At 37.8% G+C, this 27,984-nt stretch overlaps 1 protein-coding gene across 1 annotated transcript; it reads left to right on the top strand.

The window, feature by feature from the left end:
- Positions 1-12: 12 nt before the first annotated feature.
- Positions 13-27,451, top strand: LOC124551050 (V-type proton ATPase catalytic subunit A). The gene is made up of 12 exons (XM_047125920.1): positions 13-76; positions 3,211-3,304; positions 3,502-3,614; positions 8,215-8,442; positions 9,393-9,530; positions 9,698-9,849; positions 10,992-11,263; positions 13,384-13,510; positions 16,275-16,523; positions 19,541-19,747; positions 21,765-21,954; positions 26,186-27,451. Exons 2-12 carry the CDS (start codon positions 3,226-3,228, stop codon positions 26,276-26,278), a joined length of 1,848 nt encoding a protein of 615 aa, XP_046981876.1. The 5' UTR covers positions 13-76; positions 3,211-3,225; the 3' UTR covers positions 26,279-27,451.
- The last annotated feature ends 533 nt before the right edge of the window (positions 27,452-27,984 follow it).

Below are 27,984 nucleotides of genomic sequence, written 5' to 3'. Positions count from 1 at the left end.
ACGGAAGACTACGATGTTATTTGACTTCATCAGTGGGTGGTCAGCTGACTAGTCTTGTGATTGGGGTCCTGGGCTGGTGAGTACGGAAAGTCGTTTTTATCCGGTTTAATTTGGAATTTTGTTGTATTTTTAATCCATGGCGTACAATTCTCAGCCAAACAAAACTGAAGACTCGTTTCGCAAATTTGACATATAAATGTTTCAAATGATTTAGAGGATTTAAGGTAGTTGTTGTGCGAATTTTAAGTTGCTGTTACAGTCCAGTATATACTTCCATCAGCAGGAATATAATGCTAAAATAGTGGATTGTGAGGCTGTTTCTAGGTCTTGAAACCGCTAGAAAATTATTTTTTCTGTTTTTGACGCACGCAATCTCCAGTAGCTGGCAGTCAGCAGTGGAGGTTACGCCTACTTTTCGCCTTTTGTGGGCCACTTAATTTTACTCGTCCAGACCGCAGTTTCTAAGTCATGTCATGTGAATACCTAATATTACAGTTTCATTTAACTGTGTTTGTAACATTAAACCAAATCCACTTTGTTTGATTATATGTGACCTACATTTCGTTCGTGCGCCAGTAATAGGTTTGTATCTTCATACACATATCACAAACATCTGGCCAATGCCTTTTTTTTTTTATTATTATCTCTGAACATTTAATATACTGGTCGCACGACTCTGATAGAAAATTTTGGTAGACGTTTGTCCGGCAGGTTAATAGTTTCATCTAACATGTTAAATATATCTGATTTGCAATGGCACACAGTCAGTTGTTATACATCTGAGCTCTGTGTAATAAAAAGCAACACCATTCTTCAACGTTAATTTCTTTTCCTAAAGTGTTTTTAATTGCTGTTAAAGTTGTCAGCGATAAAATAGCTAGTTTGATGTTGCTTTCGTTATCTTTCTATCTGGTACCAGTCTTTTCATCTCTGCATATCTACCAAACTTTATATCCTGAATGATCAGTTTTGCAGGTTCTGATGATTGTCCAAACTCTACAGGTTCTTCCATTGACAAGTTAACTGTGGGTAAATAAGTAGGTCTAGATATCCTATTCACATATTTCTTCTCAAAAGTGGGGGGGGGGGGGGGGGGGGAGAGGAATATTCTGATATTTTTTCCATAATATACTCTCCTTGGTTCCTAAAAATTCCAACTCATAATCCCATTAAACGTAAATGCGTCACTTGTCTATTATGCAAGATTTAAGATATGAACGTGTCTTGAATACTGTCTTAAAACATTGTACAAAAGTTTGTGAAATATTTCTCCCTCCTGTACTGATCTTGAGTAATACTATTTTTGCATAGAATACATTCAGCTGTTGTGTGCATTCCCAGATTTCATTTCGACTTTTCTGTTAGAATTCGCTTTTTTTAATTAACACATTATTGTGTTTTCATTGTCGGCTCCATTCAATATCTACTCTTAATCATCATTACTTTCAGTGAGAAGCCCCAGGACGTCTCCCCAATTTCACATTCATACCTGAATCCTTTGTAGTATCAATTCAGTCTATGCATTTTATAGTAGTGTGATGCTGATTCTGGTCTTGTAAATGCCTGTTTCCTGGTTTTTAGAATTTGGGCACCAGGTTATTTTATACTTCCCAATTATTTTTACAGCATCAAAGTCATTTTGATTGCTTTGCAGTATTTATTCAACTGTCATTTGCTTATCCTTGCCTTAAACATTGATTTTTTTTTCCCCCCTCCCAAAATCGAACCAAATCAATCTTTTCCTTCCATATCACACTGTGTGATAGACCTTCTTTATATAGTGTTTCATCTGTACTTCAGATGCTTCATAGATTAGTATTTCTGCATTGTATCTCAAGGTCCTAAGCTCAGACTTAATGAAGTAACTTGAACAGAATGACCTCCTTAATGCCAGCCAGGATGGATTTCAAAAACATCATTTGAAACCCAACTCCCACTTTTCTCTCATGACGTACCGGAAGCTTTGGGTCAAGGCAATCAGGTACATGTATTTCTTGATTTCCGAATAGCATTTGATTCAGTATGCTTATTGTCAAAAGTGTGATCATATGGGGGTGTCAAGTGAAATTAGGACTAGACTCAGAACTTTTTGGTAGAAATGATGTAATGTGTTATCTTGGTTGGAGAGGCATTGTCATATGTAGAAGTAACTTTGTGTGTGGCCCACGCAAGTGTGTTGGAAACTTTGCTGCTTGTGTGGTATATTAATGACCTTGCAGACCATATTAATAGTAAAATCAGGCTTTTTGTAGATGATAAATTTATCTGTAATGAAGTCGATCTGAAAGAACCTGCATAAATACTCAGTCAGATCTTGGTAAGATTTCAAAGTGATGTTGAGATTGGCAACATGCTTTAAATGTTCAGCATGCCAACTTCCTTTAAATGCTCAAAATTGTAAATTTTGCACTTCACAAAATGAAAAAAATGTAGTTTCCCATGACTATAATATCAATGAATCACTGTTGGAACCAGACAACTCGTACAAATACCTGGGTGTAGCACTCTGTAGGGATATGAAATAGAATGATCACATGATAGACTTAGGTTTATTGGTTATTATTGGGGAAATTAAATCAATCTACGAAGGAGAATGCTTACAAATCACTCGTTTAGAATATTTCTCAAGTGTGCGGGACATGTACGAGATAGGACTAACAGGAGGTATTGAACCTACACAGGGGAGGGCAGCGTGGATGGTCACAGGTTTGTTTAATCCGTGGGAGTCTCACAGAGATACTGAAGGAACTGAACTGGAAGTCTCTTGAAGATAGCTGTAAACTATAGTGAGAAAGTCTAGTAACAAAGTTTCAAGAACCAGCGTTAAATTAATACTCTAGTGACATATTACAACACCCCTATGTATCATTTGCACAGGGATAGTGAGGATACAATTAGAATAATTACTGCACACACAGAGGCATTCAAACAGTCAGTCATTCTTCCCGTGTTCCATACGTGAATGTAACAGGAAGAAACCCTAATAATTGGAACAATAGGGCATACCCTCTGCCATGCATCTCAAGGTTTGCAGGATATAGATATGGAGGTAGATTCAGAAAAAAATTATTCCAGAGATCTGTGGTTTTTCTCAGTACTGTAGTGTGATATGATTTTTGATATTGTAATACAGAGATGACTTTATCCCTTTTATGACCCCAGAAAGTGCTATTACTAAACAATATATTAATTACACATTTATTTTCACAGATAAAATCATTCCAAATGACGAGCACACTGATAAAGACATCCGATGAGGACCGAGAGTCCAAATTCGGCTTCGTATTTGCCGTATCGGGACCTGGTGAGTAATTTCATAATCTATAACGACTTTTCTATTTATTGGAGTATTAGGTTAATTTCTCACACTGATGACATATGACGTATGAAAGATCAAGAGCCAATTTTGTTCTGTGTGAATGTGCAAAATAGTGGAAATTGGTTTGTATATTGTGTAATGTATGTGTTCATGCAATGGGGATGGTTTTATTTCCGTTACAGTGGTGACAGCAGAACGGATGGCTGGTTCTGCTATGTACGAACTGGTGCGTGTTGGTTATTATGAACTGGTTGGAGAAATCATCCGGTTGGAGGGTGACATGGCAACAATCCAAGTGAGTAAAACCTCAATATACAAGAAGTAAAATAACTGTAGTAACCTTTCTATGTAATAGTTACAGCTATTTTGTATGTGAAACTATGCCAGAATTCCCTTACACCGTTTGAAGTATTTAAAGATATTACACAATTTCGGACTGCTGGAAAGGCAACAATATACACGTATGTGTAGACAACTTGTCACAAATAGATAACTGGTAGGTAGTACATGTATACAATTAAATATTTTTGTGTGCATGCATGCATGCATGCATGCGTTTGTGTCAGGGGATTTATATTTTTGATTATAATATATTGGGAGTGGGAGGCAATTCGGCCTTAGGGAACACTTGTTTAGCCTCACCTGTCTGCTGACATGATTATTTCTCTCACCTTATTTTGTTATTCTCGATTCAGCTGGTATCACTTACATTTTTGGCCTTCTCGAGTCTTGCCAGTCTCCCAGCTTCAAGGCTTCTTTACTCTGTATCTGTCTTTGGCTTTAATCAGATTGGTAGGGTGGGCAAAGAATGGAGATAATGATCCCACTAATCAGGTCTGGAGGGTGGTCACTAGGCATAAGAGAGGATGTGAGAATTTGAACACCCTAATAAAGCTTGCTTGCATTTTCTGCCGTGGCAGTGCCAGTCTGTTATTTCAGTATCGCTAGGCTTACTGACCTTTGGAGGTTTGCTATGGAAGTTATGTACTTAGTTGTAGTACTTGCTGGAGAATGCATTTAGTGTGTGGACCTAGCATGAGATGATTGAATTGCCATGTAAGTGGTGTTCCTCGAGTAACATTGAGGTCAGTTAACCTGTTTATATATAATACTGTGCAGTTTTTACTGAATTCAGAGGGACTGGTTCAATCAGGGTTGACAAAGCTACATAAAGTGTGAGAAAACATTTTGTTATAGGAGAGAGGAATGAATTGTTGCACATACAGTATAACCATAAATTTAGTAATAATTTTTCAATAAAATTAGAATATTACATAGCTGTTTTTCCACTTTATCTGTAGGCGTGGAAGAAAAGAGTAGTTTTCTTTTACTTCTATTTTGACGTACTGTAGAACCTCCGTAATCTCATATAACATGTCCCACCGGTGTAATACACTTTGGCTTTGAGTAACAGAGTATTAAAAGTTGGTGGGTATTAAATTCAAAGAATCAGACAGTTATTCAGGATCATGAGTCACTTTCCATTGCTAAGCCCAAACATGTTAATCTTTTTTTCATTGCAAGTTTCCATATTTCTGCATGATTATCAGACACATTTGAAATTTTGAAGTAATTTGTAAAACTCTACACAGATTTCATTTTAATTTGCGGTATTAAAATGCAATATGTCTCTGTACAAAGATTTTTGTGACAGTGGATTGAAAGTTGACACAGTTGTCTGCCAAGTCTTATCTTATCAGCAACTTAATTAAGATAAGGTTTTAAGAGATTTTCTGACAGCACTTGATATTTTAATCCGCTTTTCAATCACACCGCTGAAGATGTCAGAGTATAATTTTATGTAATAGTCTGTCTTCTTAACAATGGTATAAGTGCATACTAGATATCAACACAAATAATAATTTGATAACTACAAGCATTCCCTCAGACATGAAGCTGTGGGGAGGTAAAGCAGCATAATAAAGGAGGAAAGGCTCAAGTGAAAGAATGATTGGGTGATGTGTGTTTGACAGAATGGGAACAATGTTAGGAAGTGAAAGATTAACAAACAAAGCTTTCACCCCACCCTTCCCTAATACAGTTTCAATATTTTAATATTGACTCAGAATGTCCCCCTTTGATTTGATAGCTGTGTAATGTGCAGTAAAAATAATCTTTACGTGCTGAAAATCTTTCGTGAAATATCGTTGTTTTACGTTCACTGGGAGCAAATTTTGAAATACAGTAACTGTTGGTCAGTTGTGTTCTTGATATGCAGATGCAATGAGACAGGCATTTCATTATAACTGCAATGAAATTGCACCCAAATTGAGATTTTTTTTTCAGTTTAATTATTTGCACCACATTTACAATGTATCTGAAGTTATGGTACGAAGAAATTCATTGCGGATTTTGGCATACAGGATCATTCAGTTTCAAAGTGTAACTTGAATTAATTTTTTAAAAAACCTATTTCAGCAATAAACAATACATCTTGTGATTCATAATTAATTATTGTCAGTTAAACACTTCATCAGTATCATAATCGGTTACTGAAGGAACACGTGAATCATTATTTGACCTAATGAATCTAGTAGTTGTGACTGGCCAAATTTGGCGAAGGGGAGTACATAACATGGCCACTGATATTGCAGTTAGTGTTACATTTAATCTGTCAGATACTTTGATAAAGAGAAAATTATTAACTTGTACAATTTCACACACATTCTATTTCTCTGCTGTCAAAACAAAGTACTGATATTTAAGAATGCTGGGAGTAAAAGTCATCCATTGGTCCATCCATCCTAATATTATGCTCTTTACAATTTGCCTAAATAAGTTCAGATGACACCAAAAATGAATCCTTCAGCAGGCTTGTTGTTGATTTCCAATGTCAACCTCATTCAACCAGACTCTGACTTTTATCACTATTGACTCATGGCAAGGTGTTGGAGTTTAACTTTCCTTCAACATATAGAATCCAACCAGTAACAGTCACTGTAATAATGGCCAAATACGGGTCGTATACTTGGAAGCAAAAGGATACTGGACTATCCAGTTGGGCAACAACCATCAAAAATTAGGAAACATGAAGGGATCATTCATTATAAGCTTTGACCAATGACTGACATTACAGTACCACCATCAATATCTCCACGTAGACAGCTGCCACTGATTACATACCAAGTAGTTCCTTCCTTACAGCCTAGCCACTTTGGACCATTCCGTCTGTAGTGCCGAACAGTCCCCCTCCAAATATGCCAAACATTTCCTTCACAGGCCAAGATTAGCCTCCATACCTCATCCAAAAAAATCTCCAGTCACCTCCCGCCTCCCCCATACCCACCAGCCAGCCAAAAGTCATTCTTTCATGACTACCACTCATGACTGGAACAACTGATCTGAGTTTCAACTACCTCTTGCTGTAACACTGAAATGAGGAATATCTATCATACTGTCCTCCCCACCCCTCCCACGCCAGTATTTCACACTCACCAAATCTACACAATACCCTTGTCTGTCCATACTCCACCCCTACTCCCAAACCTGTCTCTCTTGGCTTATATCCCCGCAGTGGAACTAGATACAGGACCTGATCCTTACAACCTCCCACACCACATACTTGAGCCCTGTCAAAGATGTGTAACTTCTACCCTGTCCAGTGCAGGGCTACCTGTGAAAGCAACCATGTGAATTACAAACAGAGATGTAACCACTGTGCCACTTTCTACATGGGCATGATAACTAACAAGCTGTCTGTCCAAATGAATAGCCAAGCCAAACTGTGTCCAAGAGACAACTGGACCACCCAGTTACTTAACATGCTGTCCAACATGATTTGCTTCACTTTAATAAATGCAACCTGCTCTTCTGAATTGTGCAGGTGAGAACTCTCCCTACAACATGTCCTTTGTCCCCGTAACTCGCCTGGCCTCAACTTTCACTAGCCTGTCCTCCACCTGCTGATCCCCTTCCCTGCTCCCACTTTAGTACTATGCTTTCTATCCCACCAATGCAGCTACTAGTCTTTTTCCCTTCTTTACCTCTCCCCCCCTCCCCCTCCTTTTCTTGCTGCAGCGAGTAAGCATAACAGCCAAACTCTAAATATTGCCTATAAAAAGGTAGCAACAACTTGGCAGAACGCCCAGAAGCACATCACTAAACACAGTTTCAGTTTATTGCAGCTATCATGATTGTGTGTGTGTGTGAGTATTAGATTTACCAGACAGTCTGAAAAGGCTCAAAACTAGTTCTGGAACTCCTCACAGTAATCTGTATTTATGTTTCATTAATGCCTAGTCGTGTTCTGCAGTATCCAAAATGGATAAAATTAATTTGTTTCATTTTTAATAAGACTGCTTCTCAGTATTAGGAGGCTTGAAGAGTGTTTTACCTTTCAATCTTTTTAGTTATTCCCAGTTTGTTTTACAGAAGACCATCACTTCTGGAAAAAATCTCAGCATTAGCATATGACTGACATAACTGTGCATTTTAAATTTGTAATGAATTTTGATAAATTCATTTAGAATTTTGTAATAATATGTTGGTGACAAATGCCATGTATTACAATTTGAACGTCTTGACAGATAATCCTCCCTTTCCCCTTCTTGTGACAGGCCATTCTCAAAATGATTCACTATACATTACATAATTTGCTGTAAGAGTAAAGTTAATCTTAACTTCTGGACATTCACTAAAGAGGTTTCAACAACAAATTAACACTTATTAGTATTACAGAAATTAGTGGCAAAATTCATTTCTTCCATGAATTCGTGCCAAAAGCCCATATAAATATATACTGCTACTTGAAATCAGACTGCTCTGTGTAAAATTCATTTTCGGACATGTAAAACATTGGGGGTGCCACATCCTGTAACATTATTATAATACAACATGAATATTATTTTGTGATCTCATATCCTAAATATTGAACTGAGAACTTATTTGTCTCACAGGTATATGAAGACACCTCAGGTGTGACAGTAGGTGACCCTGTGCTGCGCACAGGCAAGCCGCTATCGGTGGAACTTGGGCCCGGTATCATGGGCAGCATCTTTGATGGTATCCAGCGTCCATTGAAGGACATCAATGAACTGTCGAATAGTATTTACATCCCAAAAGGTGTCAACGTACCTGCCCTCAGCCGCACTGCACAGTGGGATTTTAGCCCCGTCAGTGTTAAGGTAAGCCGAATTATGTGCTCTGTAAGAGCTTGTAAACATTCAGACAGTATGAATATGGTAGTAACATGCTGTTTGCAAAATATGAGTACTTCCTAAATAGTATCTCTACATGTTTGGTTAAATTGTTACTGTAGTATGGAAAGCATAAATTGCTACTCAGTGCCTTCGGTCATGAGTGGCAGTCTATCCTTTCCATATTTCTGTTATTCCTTCCTGGACTTTCCCCCATTTAGTGGCTCTTTAGCAAGGAAAGTTTTGCTTCATAGTAGTAAGTTCAGGACAACATGTGAAGGAGTGGAAAGTAACTGTTTTGTCCATTTGGAAAACTTTTGATTGAACTGAGATACAGTAGACCTACGTGGCAGAGGGTACTTTTTATTGGTAGATGGAGCAGGGGAAGAATGACTGCTTATACATTTCTGTGAGAGCTGTTATTTACCTAATTTTATCTGTACTCTCTCTATGGGATAGATGTGGAGAGGGTTGAAGGCTATTCATAAGCTTTAACCTGGAGTACAGTTCTCGTGAAATGTTTAACATATTTCGTAAAGTGACTGCAAATTAAGCTATTTCTCTCAAAAGGTTAATCCGCTTGAGAATATTGTAAAATTACGAGGTGATGAAATTGGCATAGCGTCGATACACACACGAAAAAAACTCTTCCTAGTTTTCAGAGCTGTTAGTTCCTTTGTCAAAGAGGAAAGGGGGGAAGCAATTGGCAAAGGAGGCTAAGCTAAGAGTGGGATCCAAATATTTTGAGAAGAATGAAAGAAGGCAGAGGTGAAGAAAGAAGTGTCAAGAGTCCAGGATTTTGAGAAAATATGCTGTTGGTTCATTTGAATTGTCAACTGTATACAAAAATATAGCAGATTATGTGTGGAAATAAAATGAACACATTGAAAAAGATTTCATTTAATTATATTTAAGGAGTTGAAATCATGATTTTTCAGATTGGGAGCCACATTACTGGTGGTGACCTGTATGGTTTGGTCCACGAAAATACTCTGGTGAAACACAAGTTGCTGCTGCCACCTCGTGCGAAAGGAACTGTCACATACATTGCAGAACCTGGAAATTATACAGTTGATGTGAGTACTGCAGTAGTTCTGCTATTAAACAACATTTAACTTGATAATAGAAACTATTGACATATATACACTGGAGTGAGTAAAGACGGTCACCATATTGTCACACACACACACACACACACACACACACACACACACAAAATCGTACATGGGATTGTTTGTTTCAGGATATTGTTCTGGAGACAGAATTTGATGGTGAGAGATCGAAGTTCACTATGCTGCAAGTGTGGCCTGTACGTCAGCCCAGGCCTGTTACAGAAAAGCTGCCAGCCAATTACCCACTCCTTACTGGTCAACGTGTGCTTGACTCCCTATTCCCGTGAGTCAACTATTTTTCACAGTGACATACTGCCCAAAGTAACACCTGTTTAAATGTTTAATGTTAATATCACCTCACTACTGAATGAACACCGTAGTTACACAAATTGGAGACAACGGCTGAGACTGTGCCTGCTGGCACGAACAACCTAGCTGTGTCATCTCTCGTTACTGTTATTGCACATTAAAGAAGCAACTGGACCTTTCATCACTAAGGTAAAGGGCTCAACAAACAAACTAACAACTGTGGTACAGTGTTGAGTAACATCTTATCACAGAAAAAGTTGTACTCTGTCCAGACTGAGAATAAAGTTAATAGTGTGCTTGGTTTGATGCCAGATTTTTAAGAGGGAAAGATCTTAATGTGCTAGCCACCTATTTTATTTGTTATGGGGTTATACTGGTGTACATATGTGTTGCAGTATTCTGGTAATTTTCCTTGAAGATGATTCTAAAATTGTGGATATTAATTTCATCTTGTGCATTAAATGCGGTGGGGGGGGGGGGGGGGGGGGTCGTGATCGCACATGAGAGACAATGAAAGATGAGGTTTCCAGTGAATGCAGAGATGTTCTCCTAAATAAACAATAAACAACAGGTACCTTCCTCCATCTTTGTCCTCGGAGATAGTTTGTGACAATGCAGTGACAATGACTTTAAAAAACTGTAAAATTTGAAATTTTATAGCTCTTTTTTCAGATTTGTGAGAGGCAGATGTTTTTGCTTTTATTATTTATTTACATTTGATCTGCTCAGGATTTAATTTTATTAATTTAATTTTTTTGTTACTGTATTCAATGGTACCATTGCCAGTATCACTGAATGTGAAAGATGTTTGTTATTAGTTTGGTAATATATTTATGATAACTGAGTGACCTGTTACAGTGTGTTTAGGCAATGTTTTTCATACAGAAAGCATTCAAATCAACGTCCAACCATCCAGGTGTTGGTTTTCTGTGGTTTCTCTTAATCATTTCAGATATAAGCCCTCAATCAATTCCTTTGCTTTTCTTTCATAACTAGCTGATTCTCTAAGCTCCTGATTATTGACAAAAAGAATTTTTTGGACCTTAAGAAATAATTGCTCAAAAAATTGTAAATGAATGTGATGCTTATAATCATACAATTTTATTTATATTTCAGGTGTGTCCAGGGTGGAACAACGGCTATTCCTGGGGCCTTTGGTTGTGGCAAGACTGTAATTTCACAGTCATTGTCAAAATACTCGAACTCTGATGTAATTATCTACGTAGGTTGTGGGGAGCGAGGTAATGAGATGTCTGAGGTACTCAGGGACTTCCCTGAGCTGTCAGTGGAGATTGATGGTGTGACTGAGTCTATCATGAAGAGAACAGCGCTGGTCGCAAACACATCTAACATGCCTGTCGCTGCCCGAGAAGCATCTATCTACACAGGTACCTTCCAGTTAGTGAGCTATTAATGCTGTACACTGATAAGTCAAAACATTATGACCACTGCCTGCCACAATGTTCGATACCACCTGCTGGCATTGCAGGCATGTGAAGCAGTACCAAAAGTGCGTGAGTAGAGCATACATGGGCAGGTCATCACCCTAGTGAAGATGTAGGTTGCAAATGCAGAATACCATGGATATAAGTGACTCTGCCAAAGGGCAGATTATTATTACACAGAGCTTGTGAACTAGTAGCTCGGAAATGGTGAAGCTGGTTGAATATTCACATGCTACTGTCGTGAGCATCTACGGAAAGAGGTAGAACAGTGAAGCTACGATTAGGCTCTAAATGGTTGGACGTCCATAAGTCTTCTCAGAATGTGGGTTTTGGAGATTTGTCTACTCTGTAAAATAGGATAGATGGTGGTCTGTGGCATCTGTCGAAAGAGCACAGTGCTGTTGCATACACAAGCACACCATTCGTCACACATTGTTGAACATGGAGCTCCATTGCAGACCACCCCAATGTGTTTGGATGTTGACCCAACTTCATCATCAATAACGATTTCAGTGGCACGAGACCATCAGGATTCAATTGTTGATCAGTGGAAATGTCAGCTCCTTGGGTGAATCACATTTTTTGCTACATTAGGTCAGTGGTTGTATCCACAAATGCAGTCATTGAGGTGAACAATGACTTGAAACATGCAGCATGCCATGGGCATAGGCTGGTGGAGACAGTATTATGCTATGGGAGACATTCTTTTGTGCTTGCATTGGGCCTGTGTGGTAGTATGTGAAGACACACTGACAGCTGCAAACCAACTGAATCTTTTCATGCTTGATGTTTTCCGCAATGTCTTTCAGCAGTATAATTGTCCTTATCTGAGCCAGTACTGTGCTAGAGTCATGCGAGGATTGTAATAGTGAACTCATATTGATGTCTCGGTGACCAAATTCGCCTGGTGTAAATTCTGTGGAACCCATCTGGGTCACTACTGGGCACCACCATCACCACGTACAAGTCAGCAGCCCATTATTTGCACCAATTACATGGCCCTGTGTGTAGACATCTAATGCCACACACCTCCAAAAACCTTCCAACAAACTGTTGGACCCCAATATGCAGAATCAGTGATGTTTTTCTTTCCACAGATGGACAAATCAGCTATTAAGCAAGTGGTCATAAGACTATTGGCTCATCGGTGTAAATGTAATCTCAAGTTCATATTTCTGTCTGTTTTGATTATGATGATGATGATGATGATGATTGGTTTGTAGGGTGCTCAACTGTGCAGTCATCAGTGCCCGTACTAAGTCCCAATTTTTTCACAGTCCAATCTAGCCACTGTCATGAATGGTGATGAAATAATGAGGACAACACAAACACCGAGTCCCAGGGCAGAGTTCCCTGGCCAGGAATCAAACATGGGACCCTGTGATCCAGAGGTAGCAATGCTAACCACTAGACCACGAGCTGCGGATTTGTTTATTTTGAATTATTGACACACTCGTCCACTTCATTTAAAGTGAAGAAAATGGTTGTAATTGGTTTCTACACATATATTGGTATTGCATTTCCTGATTAGCTTTTTGAGCCCTGTATAACTGATTAGTGATTGTCACACTGTTGGTATGATTCTGGGTTAAGGGGCTGAAGCAGGGTTGCAACCTAAGAGCATGAAACAGCTTACTCTAGTAGTTAAATACAATAGATTACTACTCCTTACATGAAAGACGTGGATATTGAAGATGGAAATACACTTCTGAATGCACATCATTTCCAAAAATCAGTAGCATACAATCAACCAGTAGCATTGTGATGGCTTTATGACAAAAAAAGTGTACCTATTGCATCACACTATTAGCTTTTTGTTAGTCTCCTACCGAATCTGGGGCCCACCTCTCTGTTCTGTTAATTAATATAGTAATAAGAGAATGTACCAAATGAATATAATAAAATTAAATAATTCTACACAGTGGAGTCAATGTATACTTTTACTGCAAGTTCAATGAGCAATCTTTTGCGTTGCACAAATATGTATTGTGTTGCTCTCAAAATTCTACTGATCTCATAAATACCATACTAGAAAAAAATACATCATTTTTCTCTCTCCACAGGCATTACACTGTCAGAATATTTCAGAGACATGGGTTACAACGTATCTATGATGGCTGACTCAACATCACGTTGGGCTGAAGCTCTTCGAGAAATCTCAGGTCGATTGGCAGAAATGCCTGCAGACAGGTGAGGTGGAATTGTTTAATGGTTATTCTCTTTAATGTTGGATTTAATTAGAAACTTTTCATAATAATCACAACTATGGTATAGGCACCTATTCCACTTGCTCATCACATTTTCTAGTACCTTGTTTGTTTATAACTGGTGGCTGTGAAAGCACCACTTCCTCAGTTGTGGCTCTGTCCGTCATTAAGCCCCTTTCCACATTCATCACTCTACACTTCATGAAAAACATAGGTGGCCCACTTCATGATTTTATGTAGGGTGCATAGCATATTCAGTTGCTCACTATCTTGGTACAACTGATATCACCGTTAAAATGTGAGGTTGATATGTCATTGATAGCAATATGCTAGTTACTATGAAGGATTGTGAAATGTTAACTAGAAGTTAAGTTGTATAATGCTGTGGCTTAGTAATGGTCCTAAGTACATCAAAGACCGGGAACTGAAGTTATGAAAATACCTTAATTTTGAGTGTGTGAAATGTGGCCATCTTTTTCACCATATCAGAGCACTCACTTTATTTCTCATCTTGTGGCACTGTTAGATAGCAGAAAACTTACCTCTTCTGATCATAGTAAATGAGATGTTGCAAACATAGACAATTTCAATGATGTGGTGTGTGTGCATATCCATTCTGACAATGAGTTTCTGAGCCACATCATGTGGTTTTGGGGCTGGGCAGTGTGTGTTTTATATTCCAAATATGTTCGCTCTTTTTGGTATGTGGTGCCACACTGTCCATTTGTATAACTGAGTTGCAGCTTCAGCATGCTGCGAGGTACCTGTTATTGTGAAAACTATATTTTCTCAACTGCAACACGTTCTCCACATGCGTACACATTGGCCAACATAATGTGAAACAGCTTTCGGTATTACTAATTTTCAGACTTTCTTCCTTGGTGGTGCAGGGTATGAATTGTAGTACCCAGTTTCCTGTTTGTACTGATTGACAGTGTGAAGGTTGCCTTCTAAGATTTTCACAAAACATATATTTGACAGAAGTCATTTTGTTGTTTCTCAAACTGTTTACCTTTAAAACTTATACACTTTTCATGATTTTGGAACAGATCTAGAAATATTTATTCTCACTCCAACGTTCATACTGCAGAAACATGGTTTTAGGAAGGTTAAACACATTAACACACTGCCGAAGGATCCAGAGTTTACTCATGTTTCACATGCCATTTGTTACAGATGGATCTCAAGATAACTAGTTTTTTCTACTCTATATCTATAGGTGCCCCATTTTCACTACTCCATTTATTTAGTTGTGTATCAACTAGATTGCATGTACTTTTGCTTATTTAGCATTTTAATTGTATTTTGGTGTTTCAAATAGTAACTTTTTTCGGCTTGAAGGTCCTCCTGCCTGTAGAGGTGGTCCTATTCAGGAACTGGAAGGACGTGAAAAAATCTGAAATACTTTGTGATGTTTTTGATTATTCAGATGTTCCTAGTGAGAATGAATATGCAGGTGACTGTGTGTATGAATTAATGCTTTATGGTTCTGAGAACTATTCCATTGACAGTGACACATTTGGACCTGTAAAGAAGCATAAGGTGGCTGCATTTTCAAGTAATTCTGACACATGATTCTGTTCTAATGAATGATTTATTTTATCGTAATGTTAGCCTTTTTGACACACTGCCTGAATCTCGAATGTGTTACGGTGATGAAAATCTTTATTTACGTAATTTCTTTTAGATGAAAGAGAGAAAAAAAAGTTATTAAATGGTGAATCAGGTGAATAGACAACGGGACATTAAATCAACTTTTGTTTCTTTCAAATTGATTTCCTTGATTTTTATCGAAGACCTGTGACAAGCCAATTGTTGTTTACTATTGAGCATTAACTATTATTTCAAAGCAGTGGCATCTGATTAACCAAAGAAACAAATGGTTATTTACTTGGAAGGGCTTCATGAATTAACTTCTGTTGTTGATTTTGGTTCATCATGGAACATCCAAACAGTTGATTGCTGCTCAGTTTCTGAATTGTATAAATGTATCAAAGTTTCTTCTCCTGTTATAATGTTGTATTCATATTTTGCATTTTCTAGGACAAATTTAAGCTTTTCTGTACACAAACTGACGCAAGAATTCTTTTGAGATCGTCAGATTGTGTGGAATCCATTGAGAACTGATCTGTTTCAGAACTAAAGATTCACACAAAATCAAATCTACTGCAGTTGTCAATACACATTTATCTCACAGTAAGCCATGTGCTAACCCTCTTGAATTATGTTGCACACAGCATTGTTGGTTTTTGGAGGAACAACAGATTTTAGTCGACCTCTACAAAATTTTTCACTGACAGCATTAAAACAATGAAATTCTGTAAACCAATTGTAAACAGACCTCTCTAGAGATGACTGATTAATAAGTGTTAAATGAAGTGATTTGAGGCATTGATGCCAAGTTAGACCTTTACAAAAATTTTGCCATTTACCCTCAGTGTTATGATTAATAGGCTACTGCTACTGTGACAGGCATTACAAATTGTAATCACATTAACTCTGATTTTATTTTGAAACAGAATACATTTATAAGTTGTAAATATGTGCCATTTATGTATGAAGTAGCACTTGCCGCACTCCATAAAATCTGTGTATAAATTGATAAGACATGACGAAATTTATGTAATTTATTCGTCACAACAGTGCAGAAAATGAGTTAGAGCTAGAAAAGGCAGTAGACTTGCCATATGTTCCGCTTTATGGTTTTGGTACGTGCGTGCCTACAATAATTTATTTTTCTGTTCCAGTGGTTACCCTGCCTACTTAGGTGCACGACTTGCAAGTTTCTATGAGCGTGCAGGTCGTGTGAAGTGCTTAGGTAACCCAGACCGAGAGGGCTCTGTGAGTATTGTAGGAGCTGTGTCGCCACCTGGTGGAGACTTCTCAGATCCCGTAACAACGGCCACACTAGGTATTGTCCAGGTGTTCTGGGGTCTCGACAAGAAACTTGCCCAGCGAAAGCACTTCCCGTCCATCAACTGGCTCATCTCGTACAGGTATGCTTTTGACAGTGTTTGTAATACTGGTGACATCAGAAGCAGAAATACAGTGCAGCAGTTGATATGCAACCTCTGTGTGTAATCTGACAATGGAAAATCCAGATGGATTAACATTATAATATGAAATTGAATAGAGTGCTGCTTACCTTATACAGTAGTTGTTTACGATGCACCAAGGTGATATAGAGGAAGTTGTTGTAAACAATTTGATACAGGATTCTGTTGTGCTCCATTAAGACGAGAGATGACAAATTGGCCTAACCTACAGCGCATGTGCGGTGCATGATATTTTCAGTTTTCTCTCATTCTCTGCACAAAAACCATTTGTCCTAGAGAAAAACATGAATAGGATCTTTTTGTAGGAAATTTAATGTAGTGAAATTTACTTGGATGTGCACTAGGGGCTGTGGTTTTAGAATTATTTTTAAAAAACTTACAGAAGTGACCTTCAAATGCACCTCTATTCTCTCTCTCACCTCCTATCAATCAGAATTTTTATTATATCGCTAATGTCCCTTCTTTCTACCTCTACAAAAATTTGCAACTAAACATTTTTTCCATGTTAGACCTTCTTTCGTTCTTTGTTCACTAGTATGTCAGGCCTTCAGCTTAGCTGTGAACTTACAAATTGTAAAGCTGACTTTTGTGTAATTTTTACTACACAGTTTTGTAGATTTTAACAGCATAAAATTAACAAGTAAATTATTCTGTCCGTCTGGCGTTCTTACTGTGAGACTACTGTGCCTGTGAGGACTAAGTTATCAAATCAAAAACGTAAATAGATTTTGCGTAACATTCACAAAAGTCTTTTTTCTTAAATCCCTCATGAGAAAGTTTAAATCAATGAAGACCAAAAAAGGTCAAATTGTCATGTAGATAAAAATTTCTGTGCACTGGTAGGAGGGAGTGGTATGAACAAAACACTAAAAAATCCTGACCATTGGAGAAAGAAAGGAAGGGGGGGGGGGGGGGGTGAGTGAGTGAATGAATGAGTGGGTTGGGTGTACCTTTGCAGGTCAGTTTTGTATGTTTTTTCTTGAATAAGTCAAAAACTGTGGCCCATAGTGATAATACCTCAATACATAATCAAACTACTTTAAATTTCTAACAAGAAAAGTCTAATCCATTTTTTTCTCTGCAACCAATTTAGCTGAGCGAGAGAGGAAGTTTAAAATTTCACGTATTGTGCATGCGCTGTAGCTTAGATAATTTATGTACACCATTTTGAGATGGTCTCTAAATGGTACACCATAAGTGTACCATAGTAAATTGCTCATACCAACTTTTTCTAGGCCACTGTAAGACATTTAACAGTCAGCATTTACGCCCTGTAGAAGATGCATTGAGTGGCTGATAGGTACACTAAGAGTAGGCTATAACAACTAATTTTATTCATAAGTAGCTAATTAATTAATTCTTGTGGAAAGTGATAGCACAATAATCCATGCTATGAAATTGTACATTAAGTAGCACGGACGGCAACAGATCTTGGCAAAAGTAAAACAGAAAATTCAATTAAAATAATGGGTAAAGAACATGCTACATTTTACATTTAGCCACTATCAACCACTTTGCAATTAACATTACCATAATTCAGTTATCTTTAATTTGTTTATATATCTTGCCTTGGTGTCTTGTATCCTGAAATAAGTAAAAATCTAAAATTGTTGTAGAATGATTGTGCAACTTTATTTGTAACAGCAACTGAAGTTTTACAGAAATGAAACTTGAGGTACAATTTGTTCCAGAACATACTTGTTAAGATATATATAATGTTCCTATTATACTCTGAGGTAACAAAAGTCGCAGGACACCTTCTAATATCATGTCAGACCTCCATTTGCATGGCATAGTGCAGCAACTCGACAATGCATGGACTCACCAAGTTATTGCAAGTCCCCCCCCCCCCCCCCCCCCAAATATGGAGTCATGCTGCCTCTGTAGCCATCCCTAATTGTGAAAGTGTTCCCAATGCACAATGTTGTGCATGAACTGACCTCCCGATTATGTCCCGTAAAGGTTTGATGGGACTGGGTGATCAGGTGGCCAAATCATTTGTTTGAATTGTCCAGAATGTCCTTCAAACCATTGCGAACAATTGTGGTTCAGTGACAGTGTTTAGGAGCATGAAGTCCATGAATGGCTGCAAATGGTCTCATAGTAGCTGAACATAACCATTTCCAGTCAATGTTCGATTCAGTTGGACCAGAGGATCCAGTCCACTCTTTGTAAACATAGCTCACACCATTATGGAACTACCATCAGCTTGCACAATGCCTAGTTGACAACTTAAGTCCATGGCTTCATAGGGTCTGGGCCACATTCAGATCCCACCGTCGGCTCTTACCAACTGGAATGGGACTCGTGTGAACAGGCTACTGTTTCCCAGTCGTCTGGGGTCCAGCTGATAGTCACAAGGCCAGGAAAGAAGGTGCAGGCAATTTTGTGCTGTTAGCAAAGGCGCTCACATCGGTTGTCTGCTGCTGTAGGCCACACTGCTGTAGGCTACACTGCCCTAACAGATATGTTCATCATATGTCCCACATTGATTTCTGTTGGGTCCCCCCCCCATGCAGTGTTGCTTGTCTGTTAGCATTGACAACTATACAAACGCCCCTGGCTCTCAATCATTAAGTGAAGGCAATCAGGTACTGCACTGTCCTCGATGAGAGGTAATGTCTGAAATTAGGTATTCTCAGCACACTCTAGATGCTGTGGATATCGAAATATTAAATTCCCTAAGGATTTCAGAAATGGAATGTCCCATGCATCTAGCTCCAACTACCATCCTACGTTCAGTGTCTGTTAATTCCTGTTGTGCGGCAATAACCATGATGGAAACCTTTTCACGTGAGTCACCTGAGTACACATGGTAGTAGCATCAATGCACTGCCCTTTTATACCTCTTGTATGCAATACAACCACCATATGTACAGGTGATTTCTGTCAGATCAGTTTGTATCTCTCAATTGCATTTTTTGATCTGTAGCTTAGTCACATATTTATTTTAACAGTAAATACATGCGTGCTCTGGATGACTTCTACGACAAGAACTTCCCTGAGTTTGTGCCATTGCGTACAAAGGTGAAAGAGATTCTGCAAGAGGAAGAAGATCTGTCTGAAATTGTACAACTGGTTGGTAAAGCATCCTTGGCAGAAACTGACAAGATTACACTTGAGGTGGCCAAACTATTGAAGGATGACTTCTTGCAGCAGAACAGGTTGGTTGCTACTATAGATAGGGCTTTACAAAAACTTTTCAGCTTTGTGTTTCATAGTTCTCTCAAAATGACTTAAGTTTTCCAGTATTTCATTCTGTTTCCTATTGGCTGTGTACACAAGACATTTGTCTGCAGTTTTCCATTTTCCGTGGGTCCTGATTTGTTTTGTACTGAATTTAGGAATGAAACCGATTGTACGTAGTGCTGCCTTAGAGGTAACACAGCATCCATATTGTTAATGATTTTGCAAGATTATTTACTTGAGCCTTATTTCACACAAGTGGTATCATAACCAGTTTGGGCCTGTTAGTCATCATCAGATGATCTAAATGTATTACAAAGTAATTTATCAAAGTCTGGCTGGGAAGGGAGCATCTCCTGCCATGGTCAGTTGTAGTTTGATGAGTTACTATGTAACATTCACATTGTCTGATGGCTTGTTAACAAGTCAAAACTGGTAATGATACAATTTGTGTGACCTGAAGCTGAAGCGTCTAATTAAAGTGCAAATTGATTGTCCTAAGTACAGGAAATATATTCGCAGCTGTGAATATGGACTACCATCAGCTATTTGATGGAATGACGACAATGAATAGGGACTCAAACCCAGATTTCCCACTTATCGCAAGCTGTCACCTTACCATTAGGTATGACTCATGGTGAGATCCAAACATCTCTGTCATCAACTACGTGTCTACATCATGCATGTATATCTGAAGGAATTTACATCAGAATTTGCATTAACACACGCACTGCAAGTGTATGAAGAGTCTTCTGTTCTGTCTATAGACAGTGTGTTGGTAGGAGTACATTTAGCCACCGGACAACTGTGATAGTGCTGTGACCAGTGCCCATGGGAATTCATATCGAGACAGTGTTGTTAAACCTTTCAGCACTGTGCCTGTGCGCCGTATGGGAAAGCATCTGCTTAGTGTGTCACACTCTGTTTAAGAACATAAAATGGAGATAGTCCCTTGTTTTGTTGCTAAAAGGGCTCTACTTAGTGGTGGTGCAAGAAGAGTCATTTGTTATTTGTTTGTGAATGTTTACGCGGTAGGAATGGTTTGTAAGGACCTGACAAAGGCAGAGATTTTGGGTGCTTTATATGGAGATCCAGGATCAAAAACAAAGGTGCTGACAGAAGATTCATGCTTTCTAGAAGAAAGTATGAAGGATGAATCACTCACACACGTGTTTCAGTTGCCTGTAAAGAGTGTTCATTTTCATGATTTGTATGAGAGCAATGTTCATTCTTCATTTCCATTTTGGACTTCGCGGTACTGATGTAAACAGTGTTTTTCTATTCAGACAATGCTTCAGACCATGTTACATGAAATATTATTTTGCATATATGCATCCTCCAGTTGCCTAAACTTGGTGATTATTGGTCCACACTCATATCGGGAGTCAGGATTTGTAAGTAAATTTGGGACTTGAACATTTTGGCTGTATTGTTCATTTGCTTCTGCATCACACAGGATTACTTTACCACAAGTAACTACATTAAAACCGTATAAAATATTCAGCTGCATTTACATACTATTACACATTCCTGTACTAGTTTTGCAAATGCAGGAAAATGTAATTGTACCACCATTTTCATGTGTTTCTTGTTCATAAATTGTGTATTTGAAATTTTTATTTTGAAATACTCGTTTTCTGTAGCTGACACACTTTTCACTTTTAAATGGTGCAAGAGTAATGTTCCTATAGTGTTTCTGTTGGTTTCAGTGTTGTTGATGACAGTTGTCTTGATTGTTTTCACTGCTTTCTCGAAAATATTTATTGAAACTATTCTTTAAATTTATTCTTTATTTCATTTTCTCAGCTGCATGTTTATTTCATACAATTGTGCAACTGAGATATTGAAATAAAGAATAAATTTAAGCAGTATTGTAAATAACACTCACCTTATTAATATAAAGAAGGATGCTAATGACCATAAATTGTAATAATAAAATCAGATATCTGTCAAGTGTTGGGTAAAAGATTAAAAGCAACACCATATTTTTTTCAGCTACTCACCATATGATCGTTTCTGCCCATTTTACAAGACAGTGGGCATGCTGAAAAACATGATTGCTTTCTATGACATGTCTCGGCATGCAGTTGAATCTACTGCTCAGAGTGAGAACAAGATCACTTGGAATGTTATCAGAGATTCTATGGGCAACATTCTGTATCAGCTTTCATCTATGAAATTCAAGGTAAAATAACTTATTTTAATTGAGCTGAGACTTATAGGTCTGGCAAATTAGATACAAAGAAAAATGCTTAACATGAAAATAATTTTGTAGTGCTGACAAAACATTGTGTAATTCCACTTTTTTTTCTTGTAACATGAAATGAAAGTAGTTAAACGTGAAAGGATTGCATTAGACTTGTGAGACACTGCACAATAATATATTTTTGCCCAGAAACAATAATATGTGCTATCTATTATATACAGATTGCACAGAATGTGTCTATTGATGTAAATAAAGGTGAGAAATTTCTTTTAACATCAAAAATTTCAGTGCTCTCAGCTTGGGATAAAAGATTTTACACTGTGTATACTATTAATGTATTCACAACAAACAGTTTGTTTACAAAAGTTTTTGTGAACATTGTATGTGTTCAGTGAAGAGTGGTGCTCCCATCCCATAAAATACAACTATTGGCTTGTTGCAGAGAAATTGATTGCAAAACATTGTTACCCATCTGTTTTAAATTTAGGTCATTATGGAAATAACATTGGGATTACATTTCATTTCCTTATACACTCCCCCCCCCCCAAAATTGGTAATTTTATTGACTTTATATTCTTTCCTACTTTAATACGAGAGCTTCCCCAGCCATCAATATCACTAGACAAAGTGTGAATGCTAGAATGTTAGGATATAAGAACAGATGCTAAATGCATGTATTGATTATGTAATCATCTTGTCATTGTGCTTCCTTACATTTCCTGATCTGTTAAAATATGAGGTGTGTTCAGGGGGAGGGGGGGAAGGCTTTTTTTCCCCTCAACTGCATCAATGTAATCCTCTTCAAAATAGTCACTGTAGTCAAAATACACACTCTTTTCAATCCCAGAAACATTTGTGGAACTCAGTCTCAAGCATAGCTTTAGCTCCATCAGTGATGCATTCTTGATATCGTCTATGTTTTTGAAACAATGGCACTCTAAAGTTTAGTTTCTGTACGGAGACAGAAAAGCCACATATAAATAGTAATTCTTGATGATTGTTCTACCTTGTGATTGTTCTACCTTGTGGCAAGTATTTGTTTTGCACTATGCCATAAAAAAACAAAGAACAAAGCTAGCACAAGTTCCACATTTGACCACACTCATTGAGCTTCCACCTAGCCAGCTGAGCCTTAGTTTTGGCATTTTATTCTCAGGCTGATTTCCTCAACTGTTATGACACATTTCAGTAGTTCTGCATTGTCATTGACTTCAGTGACTCACGAGCATCTTGCATTCACTGCTGTTCTTGTATGAAATTCAAGTTTTCAAACAAATTTTGCTGTCTGCATCTATATCCATACTCCGCAAGCCACCTGACGGTGTGTGGTGGAGGGTACTTTGAGCACCTCTGTCATGTTTCATACCAGTCATCCAAAAAAAATTTGTGGTTTGGGCTAATTTCATTGACTTCTTTGATAGTGATTCAGCGATCATTCATAATCATTTCATTCTCTTTTACTAAGATTTCATCGGTCGATGAATTGCTGAGGCTTATAGGGCACTTTCTGCCCTTAATTATTTAAAGGCCTTCTTCAAAATGCTTTAGTACTTTCAAATTCTTGTTTTATCCAGTGGAGTCACCAAAAGCAATATTTAAGACTTCTAAAACTTGGCTGTGGTTTGTTCTGTTCTTATAGTAAAATTAAATATGAATTCTCTGTTCCATTTCTATACGAAGTAAGTAGTTGTCAGTGCTAGTAAAACATATGTAACCTTTTTGATAGCTGACACCAGACTAAGTATTAAATATGGCTAACATAGTGTACATACTTATGAGACATGTTTACCAACACAGCAGTGAAATAAATTCACAAGTCAAACTTACACAGCATGTGAAATTACAACATTCTTGTTACTTTTTGAACATACCAATTGTCACTTTTCCAGCCATTTTGTTTCCAGAAAAAGACATGAGTGATTTTATCTGAAGGATAACGGATTACCTCCATTTGAAATTTGGAAGGTGTTGACACATTTGAGATGGTGCTAGACTCTGACTCAGTTGAAACAGTTAACGTAGTGACAAAATGAGTTACTCACAAGAATAGAATCACCTTCATTGTAATCACTTAGAAACATTACCGCTTTACACTTTTTTTACAGGTTTAATGATGTCATTCACTGCAGTCATCCTTGGGACCATGAAACAGTCATCATGATCGTTTTCACTAGAAACATATGAATAATCACTTCAATAATCTTCAAAAGTATTCCAGATTCCTTCATCTCCTTCCATTTTCTCAATAGAACCATCTGTAAAAGCAGAAGAAACTTAAAGATGCTGACAGTAACTATTTGAAATATCAAAATACAGTTAAGGTGGTGGATAAACAAAATAGTAATATTAGGAAAAGGATAGATTGGTACTGGTGAATTGGAAACAGAACAATGAAAAGTCTTTTCGTTGCGCCTGTGTGCAACTGTGTGTCATCTTTGCAGTAAATGGCAATCTATCCTTTTCCGAATATTGTTGACATTCCCATTGTCTAAATAAGCAGAAGGTACATGAAGGCCATCAAGAAAATACATTGACCACTGGTGTCCATGAAGCCATCTTGGCACAGTGATTCACACAACTGCACGGATTACCCTGACATGCCTCCCGCCTCGTTCCAAGTTCTCACTGCTGCCCCAGTCTACTTTAAATCCCCCCATACAAATGAACAGCATTTCCGAGGCTCTCTGTATTCCGGAATAGCTTCTCAGCATTTAATGTAAGTGAGCGATCCAGCCCGAAACCCAGGTGCAGGTACTTACACAAATGAAATTACACAATTTCGGAGACTCTGATGCCCCATTTACGTTTGATACTGAGGTGCTATTCCAGAACTTGGAGAGCCTTGGCGGTTCTGTTCATGTGTAAGGGGAAATGTAAAGTAGACTGGGGCGGCAGTGAGAATTTGGATTGAGAAGGGAGGCATGTCAGGGTAATATGTGCAGTTGTGTGAACTGCTATGCCAAGGTGGATTAGTGGTTAATGCACCTATGTGTGTTTGAGACCAGTAAAGTCTCTGTAACTGCCATTTCATTTGTAGCTGGTTATGTATCGTGATTGCCTGTGTGGTTCTGTGTTTCAAATTTATTTGCAATAATAGATCTCCAAAGATGTAGTAGCTTCATGTGGCCATCACTTTCCATTACTTTATGTAGTCAGGGGAAAACACCTGAAAAATGTTGGTTTGTTGAGATGATGTATCAATTGACGGACAAAAGCCAGGTTCAAATCACTCGGCTGACTTTTACTTTCTAGGTCTCATCAGTTGACAGGCTTCATATTAGTCACATGCTTGTCATTGCTGCATTTATATGCAGTTTCCTAAGTTGCGAACTCTTGGTGCCAGAAAATTAAATTGTGGAGAACTCAGCAAATTGTTTTAAAATATGAGAAAGTGTTTAATGTTGTCGGTATATTAGACTGTTCTGTAATATTTGCTAATATATTCTTCAGTCAGGTGAGTGTATTAGCAATCTATAAGGGTTTCATTACATAAGGAGTGGAAACAAAGATTCAGATTCCTTCCGTTACATTTTTTCATTTGAAATTTTAAACTTTTTTATGCAAAACTGTCATCAGATAAGTTTCCTTTACTGCCTTTGTTTCGTGGTCTTGTGGTTTCTCTCTGTACCTACTTACTGGGAGGCTGCAGAATGCAATTAAGTGCTATCCTAAGATTTTTGTGGCTAGAAGGTGCAGAATATGATCAACTGGACCCCATGAAACTAGATGAGAGATGTTTGTGGAAAATAAATCTTGGAAGTTGCTGAAGTTCCTGTAATATACTTAGGAGGTACCAAGAAGTATATTGTACACACAAATCATTCCTGCACCACCAACCCTCCCCCTACCCACATAATTAAATTTAATGACAGTGCCATAGTGGAGGACAAGTTCTGCTTACCACATGCTGAAACTGGATTGCCTCTCCAGAAACTTTTGATGAAGTGGCAGGGATTCTCTTTCTTCTGCTGTCAGTTTGTATTTCAGTTTTGCTGGTTGGTAGACAGATGTTTTTCTTCCATTACTATAGTTTTTCAGAAATACATTTCACAGTTTTACAACTTGTAATTTTCCACTTAGTTAAATCGCGATTGTGCTGGTGCCCACTGTGTGTTTTCTATAGTGTATGATGTTTTTTACCTACCATCGTGGTACAGTATGGAAGTAAATTTGTGTACACACATAATGAGTGTTTCATTTAAATTTTCAGGACCCAGTTAAGGATGGAGAAGCAAAGATCAAGGCAGACTTTGAGCAACTTCACGAAGACATTCAGCAGTCCTTCAGGAACCTGGAGGATTAAAGTGGTAGCTGCCTGCAATTCACTCGGTGCAGTTGTCTCCTTCGGTAGCCTCTCTAGGACTGCCAAGTGGCATGGTTGCTCAACATCTAAGCATTCCTTTGCCCCATAAGGACTACAGCAGATGGAATTTCAGTTTGACTGGTTTCATTGGTGCTAAGGTTATGTTGTGCCCATTTCTGCTTCTCACATTCCAGCAGAGAAGAATTTACTTCCATTTTCTTCAGTTTTCCTTCTTCCTGCTTTTAACTGTCAGTATGGAGGTAACATAAATTATAAATCCCATTTAACTGTGTGTGGTGCAGTCCTGTAAATTTATTTGCCGCTGTAAATCCCTTCTGTGTGTAACATGAGATTGCCATCTGTATGTATGTACGCACCATACTGCAGTATTTGAAATCAGTTAGAAGATGAATCACATCACTTACTCATTGTTTCACATAGCATGCGTGCAAACTGCCATCAATTTTCCTATTTATTTGAATAGTTCTCACATTTGCAGTGTTGCAGGTTCTTTTAATTATCATCCCATTGAGACTGAGTCAATCCTGCAGTTGTAACTCACTATTTACACACACATTTAAGTGTTACAAAAATAAAGAAAAAATAATTGTTGTATATTGAAAGTACAAGGAACAAAGTTGCATTTAAAATTGTTAATGTATTTTATATTTCTCTGTAGACACAAAGTTAATTCAGTTGGCTTAATGGAGATGTGTGTAAACCTAACATAGCAGTTTGTGCACAAAGTGTGTATATGTGAAGTGGAGATGGTTTCTAATTTGCTGATTGATTGCCAGTATTAATTTAAACAACTGTAGTTGTGGGATGTAGTGGGAAGATATTTTTTCCATAAAATTGGTGGATGTATGTGTCAGATATTGGTTGCATGTGTAAAATAGTGATCCCAGTAACTGTAAAGCTTTAGAATAGCAGGGTACAGTTACTGACTGTATAGTTGTACAGGTGTTGTTACTTTTAAGAATTTATTGACACAAAGGTGAAAGTCTATTATTGTATTGTAATGTTTATAGCATTTAAGGTTAAAAAAATCCTATTTCTGTGTATAAATGTTACCATTCCTCACGAAACATAACTGTGTAGAAATATGGTCAACTTCATGTTCATTTGCATTTCACTGTTGTCACATGAATAAATTATCCAACATGATCACAACTAGTTTTTCTCTCTTGTAATACCACCCATTTTGCTCAAATTGGAGCTTGCCAAGTCTTAAAATCTGCCATGAATGCAGGATTCAGCTGTAGTTTATTACTTCAGTCATCTTCTCATTCAGGATGGTGTGGAATGAAGAAGTATTTGTTTGGAGTTGTGGCTTTGCAAGCTGATATTGTAAGTTTGTGTTTGGAAACTTTTCCATATGTTTTAATTCTGAGCAAACACAGAAAACATGACATGGGGAAATCACTAAAGAGGTACAAAATATAAGCTTGGAAGAAAAAATCCACTTGAAATTATTAAATTTCTATGTTCATTATTAATATTCATAATACTTACATGAGGAGTTGGGGCTCTTGGACCTAAATAGAAACAGTTAAGGATGTAAATGATTAATGGAAAATCTCATATAAAGATGTGAAACAAATACTAACAAAGAGATAGAGGGGCTGGCCAGTACTTACCTCAGCTCAGTACAGCCGATAGATACACAAAAAACAGAACCGAAAATTTACGTTCCTAGCTTTCGG

Source organism: Schistocerca americana, chromosome 9 (assembly GCF_021461395.2).
Source record: "Schistocerca americana isolate TAMUIC-IGC-003095 chromosome 9, iqSchAmer2.1, whole genome shotgun sequence".
NCBI lineage: Eukaryota > Metazoa > Arthropoda > Insecta > Orthoptera > Acrididae > Schistocerca > Schistocerca americana.
Note: the sequence above shows the minus strand (reverse complement) of the source record. Positions and strands in the feature narration are given on the sequence as shown.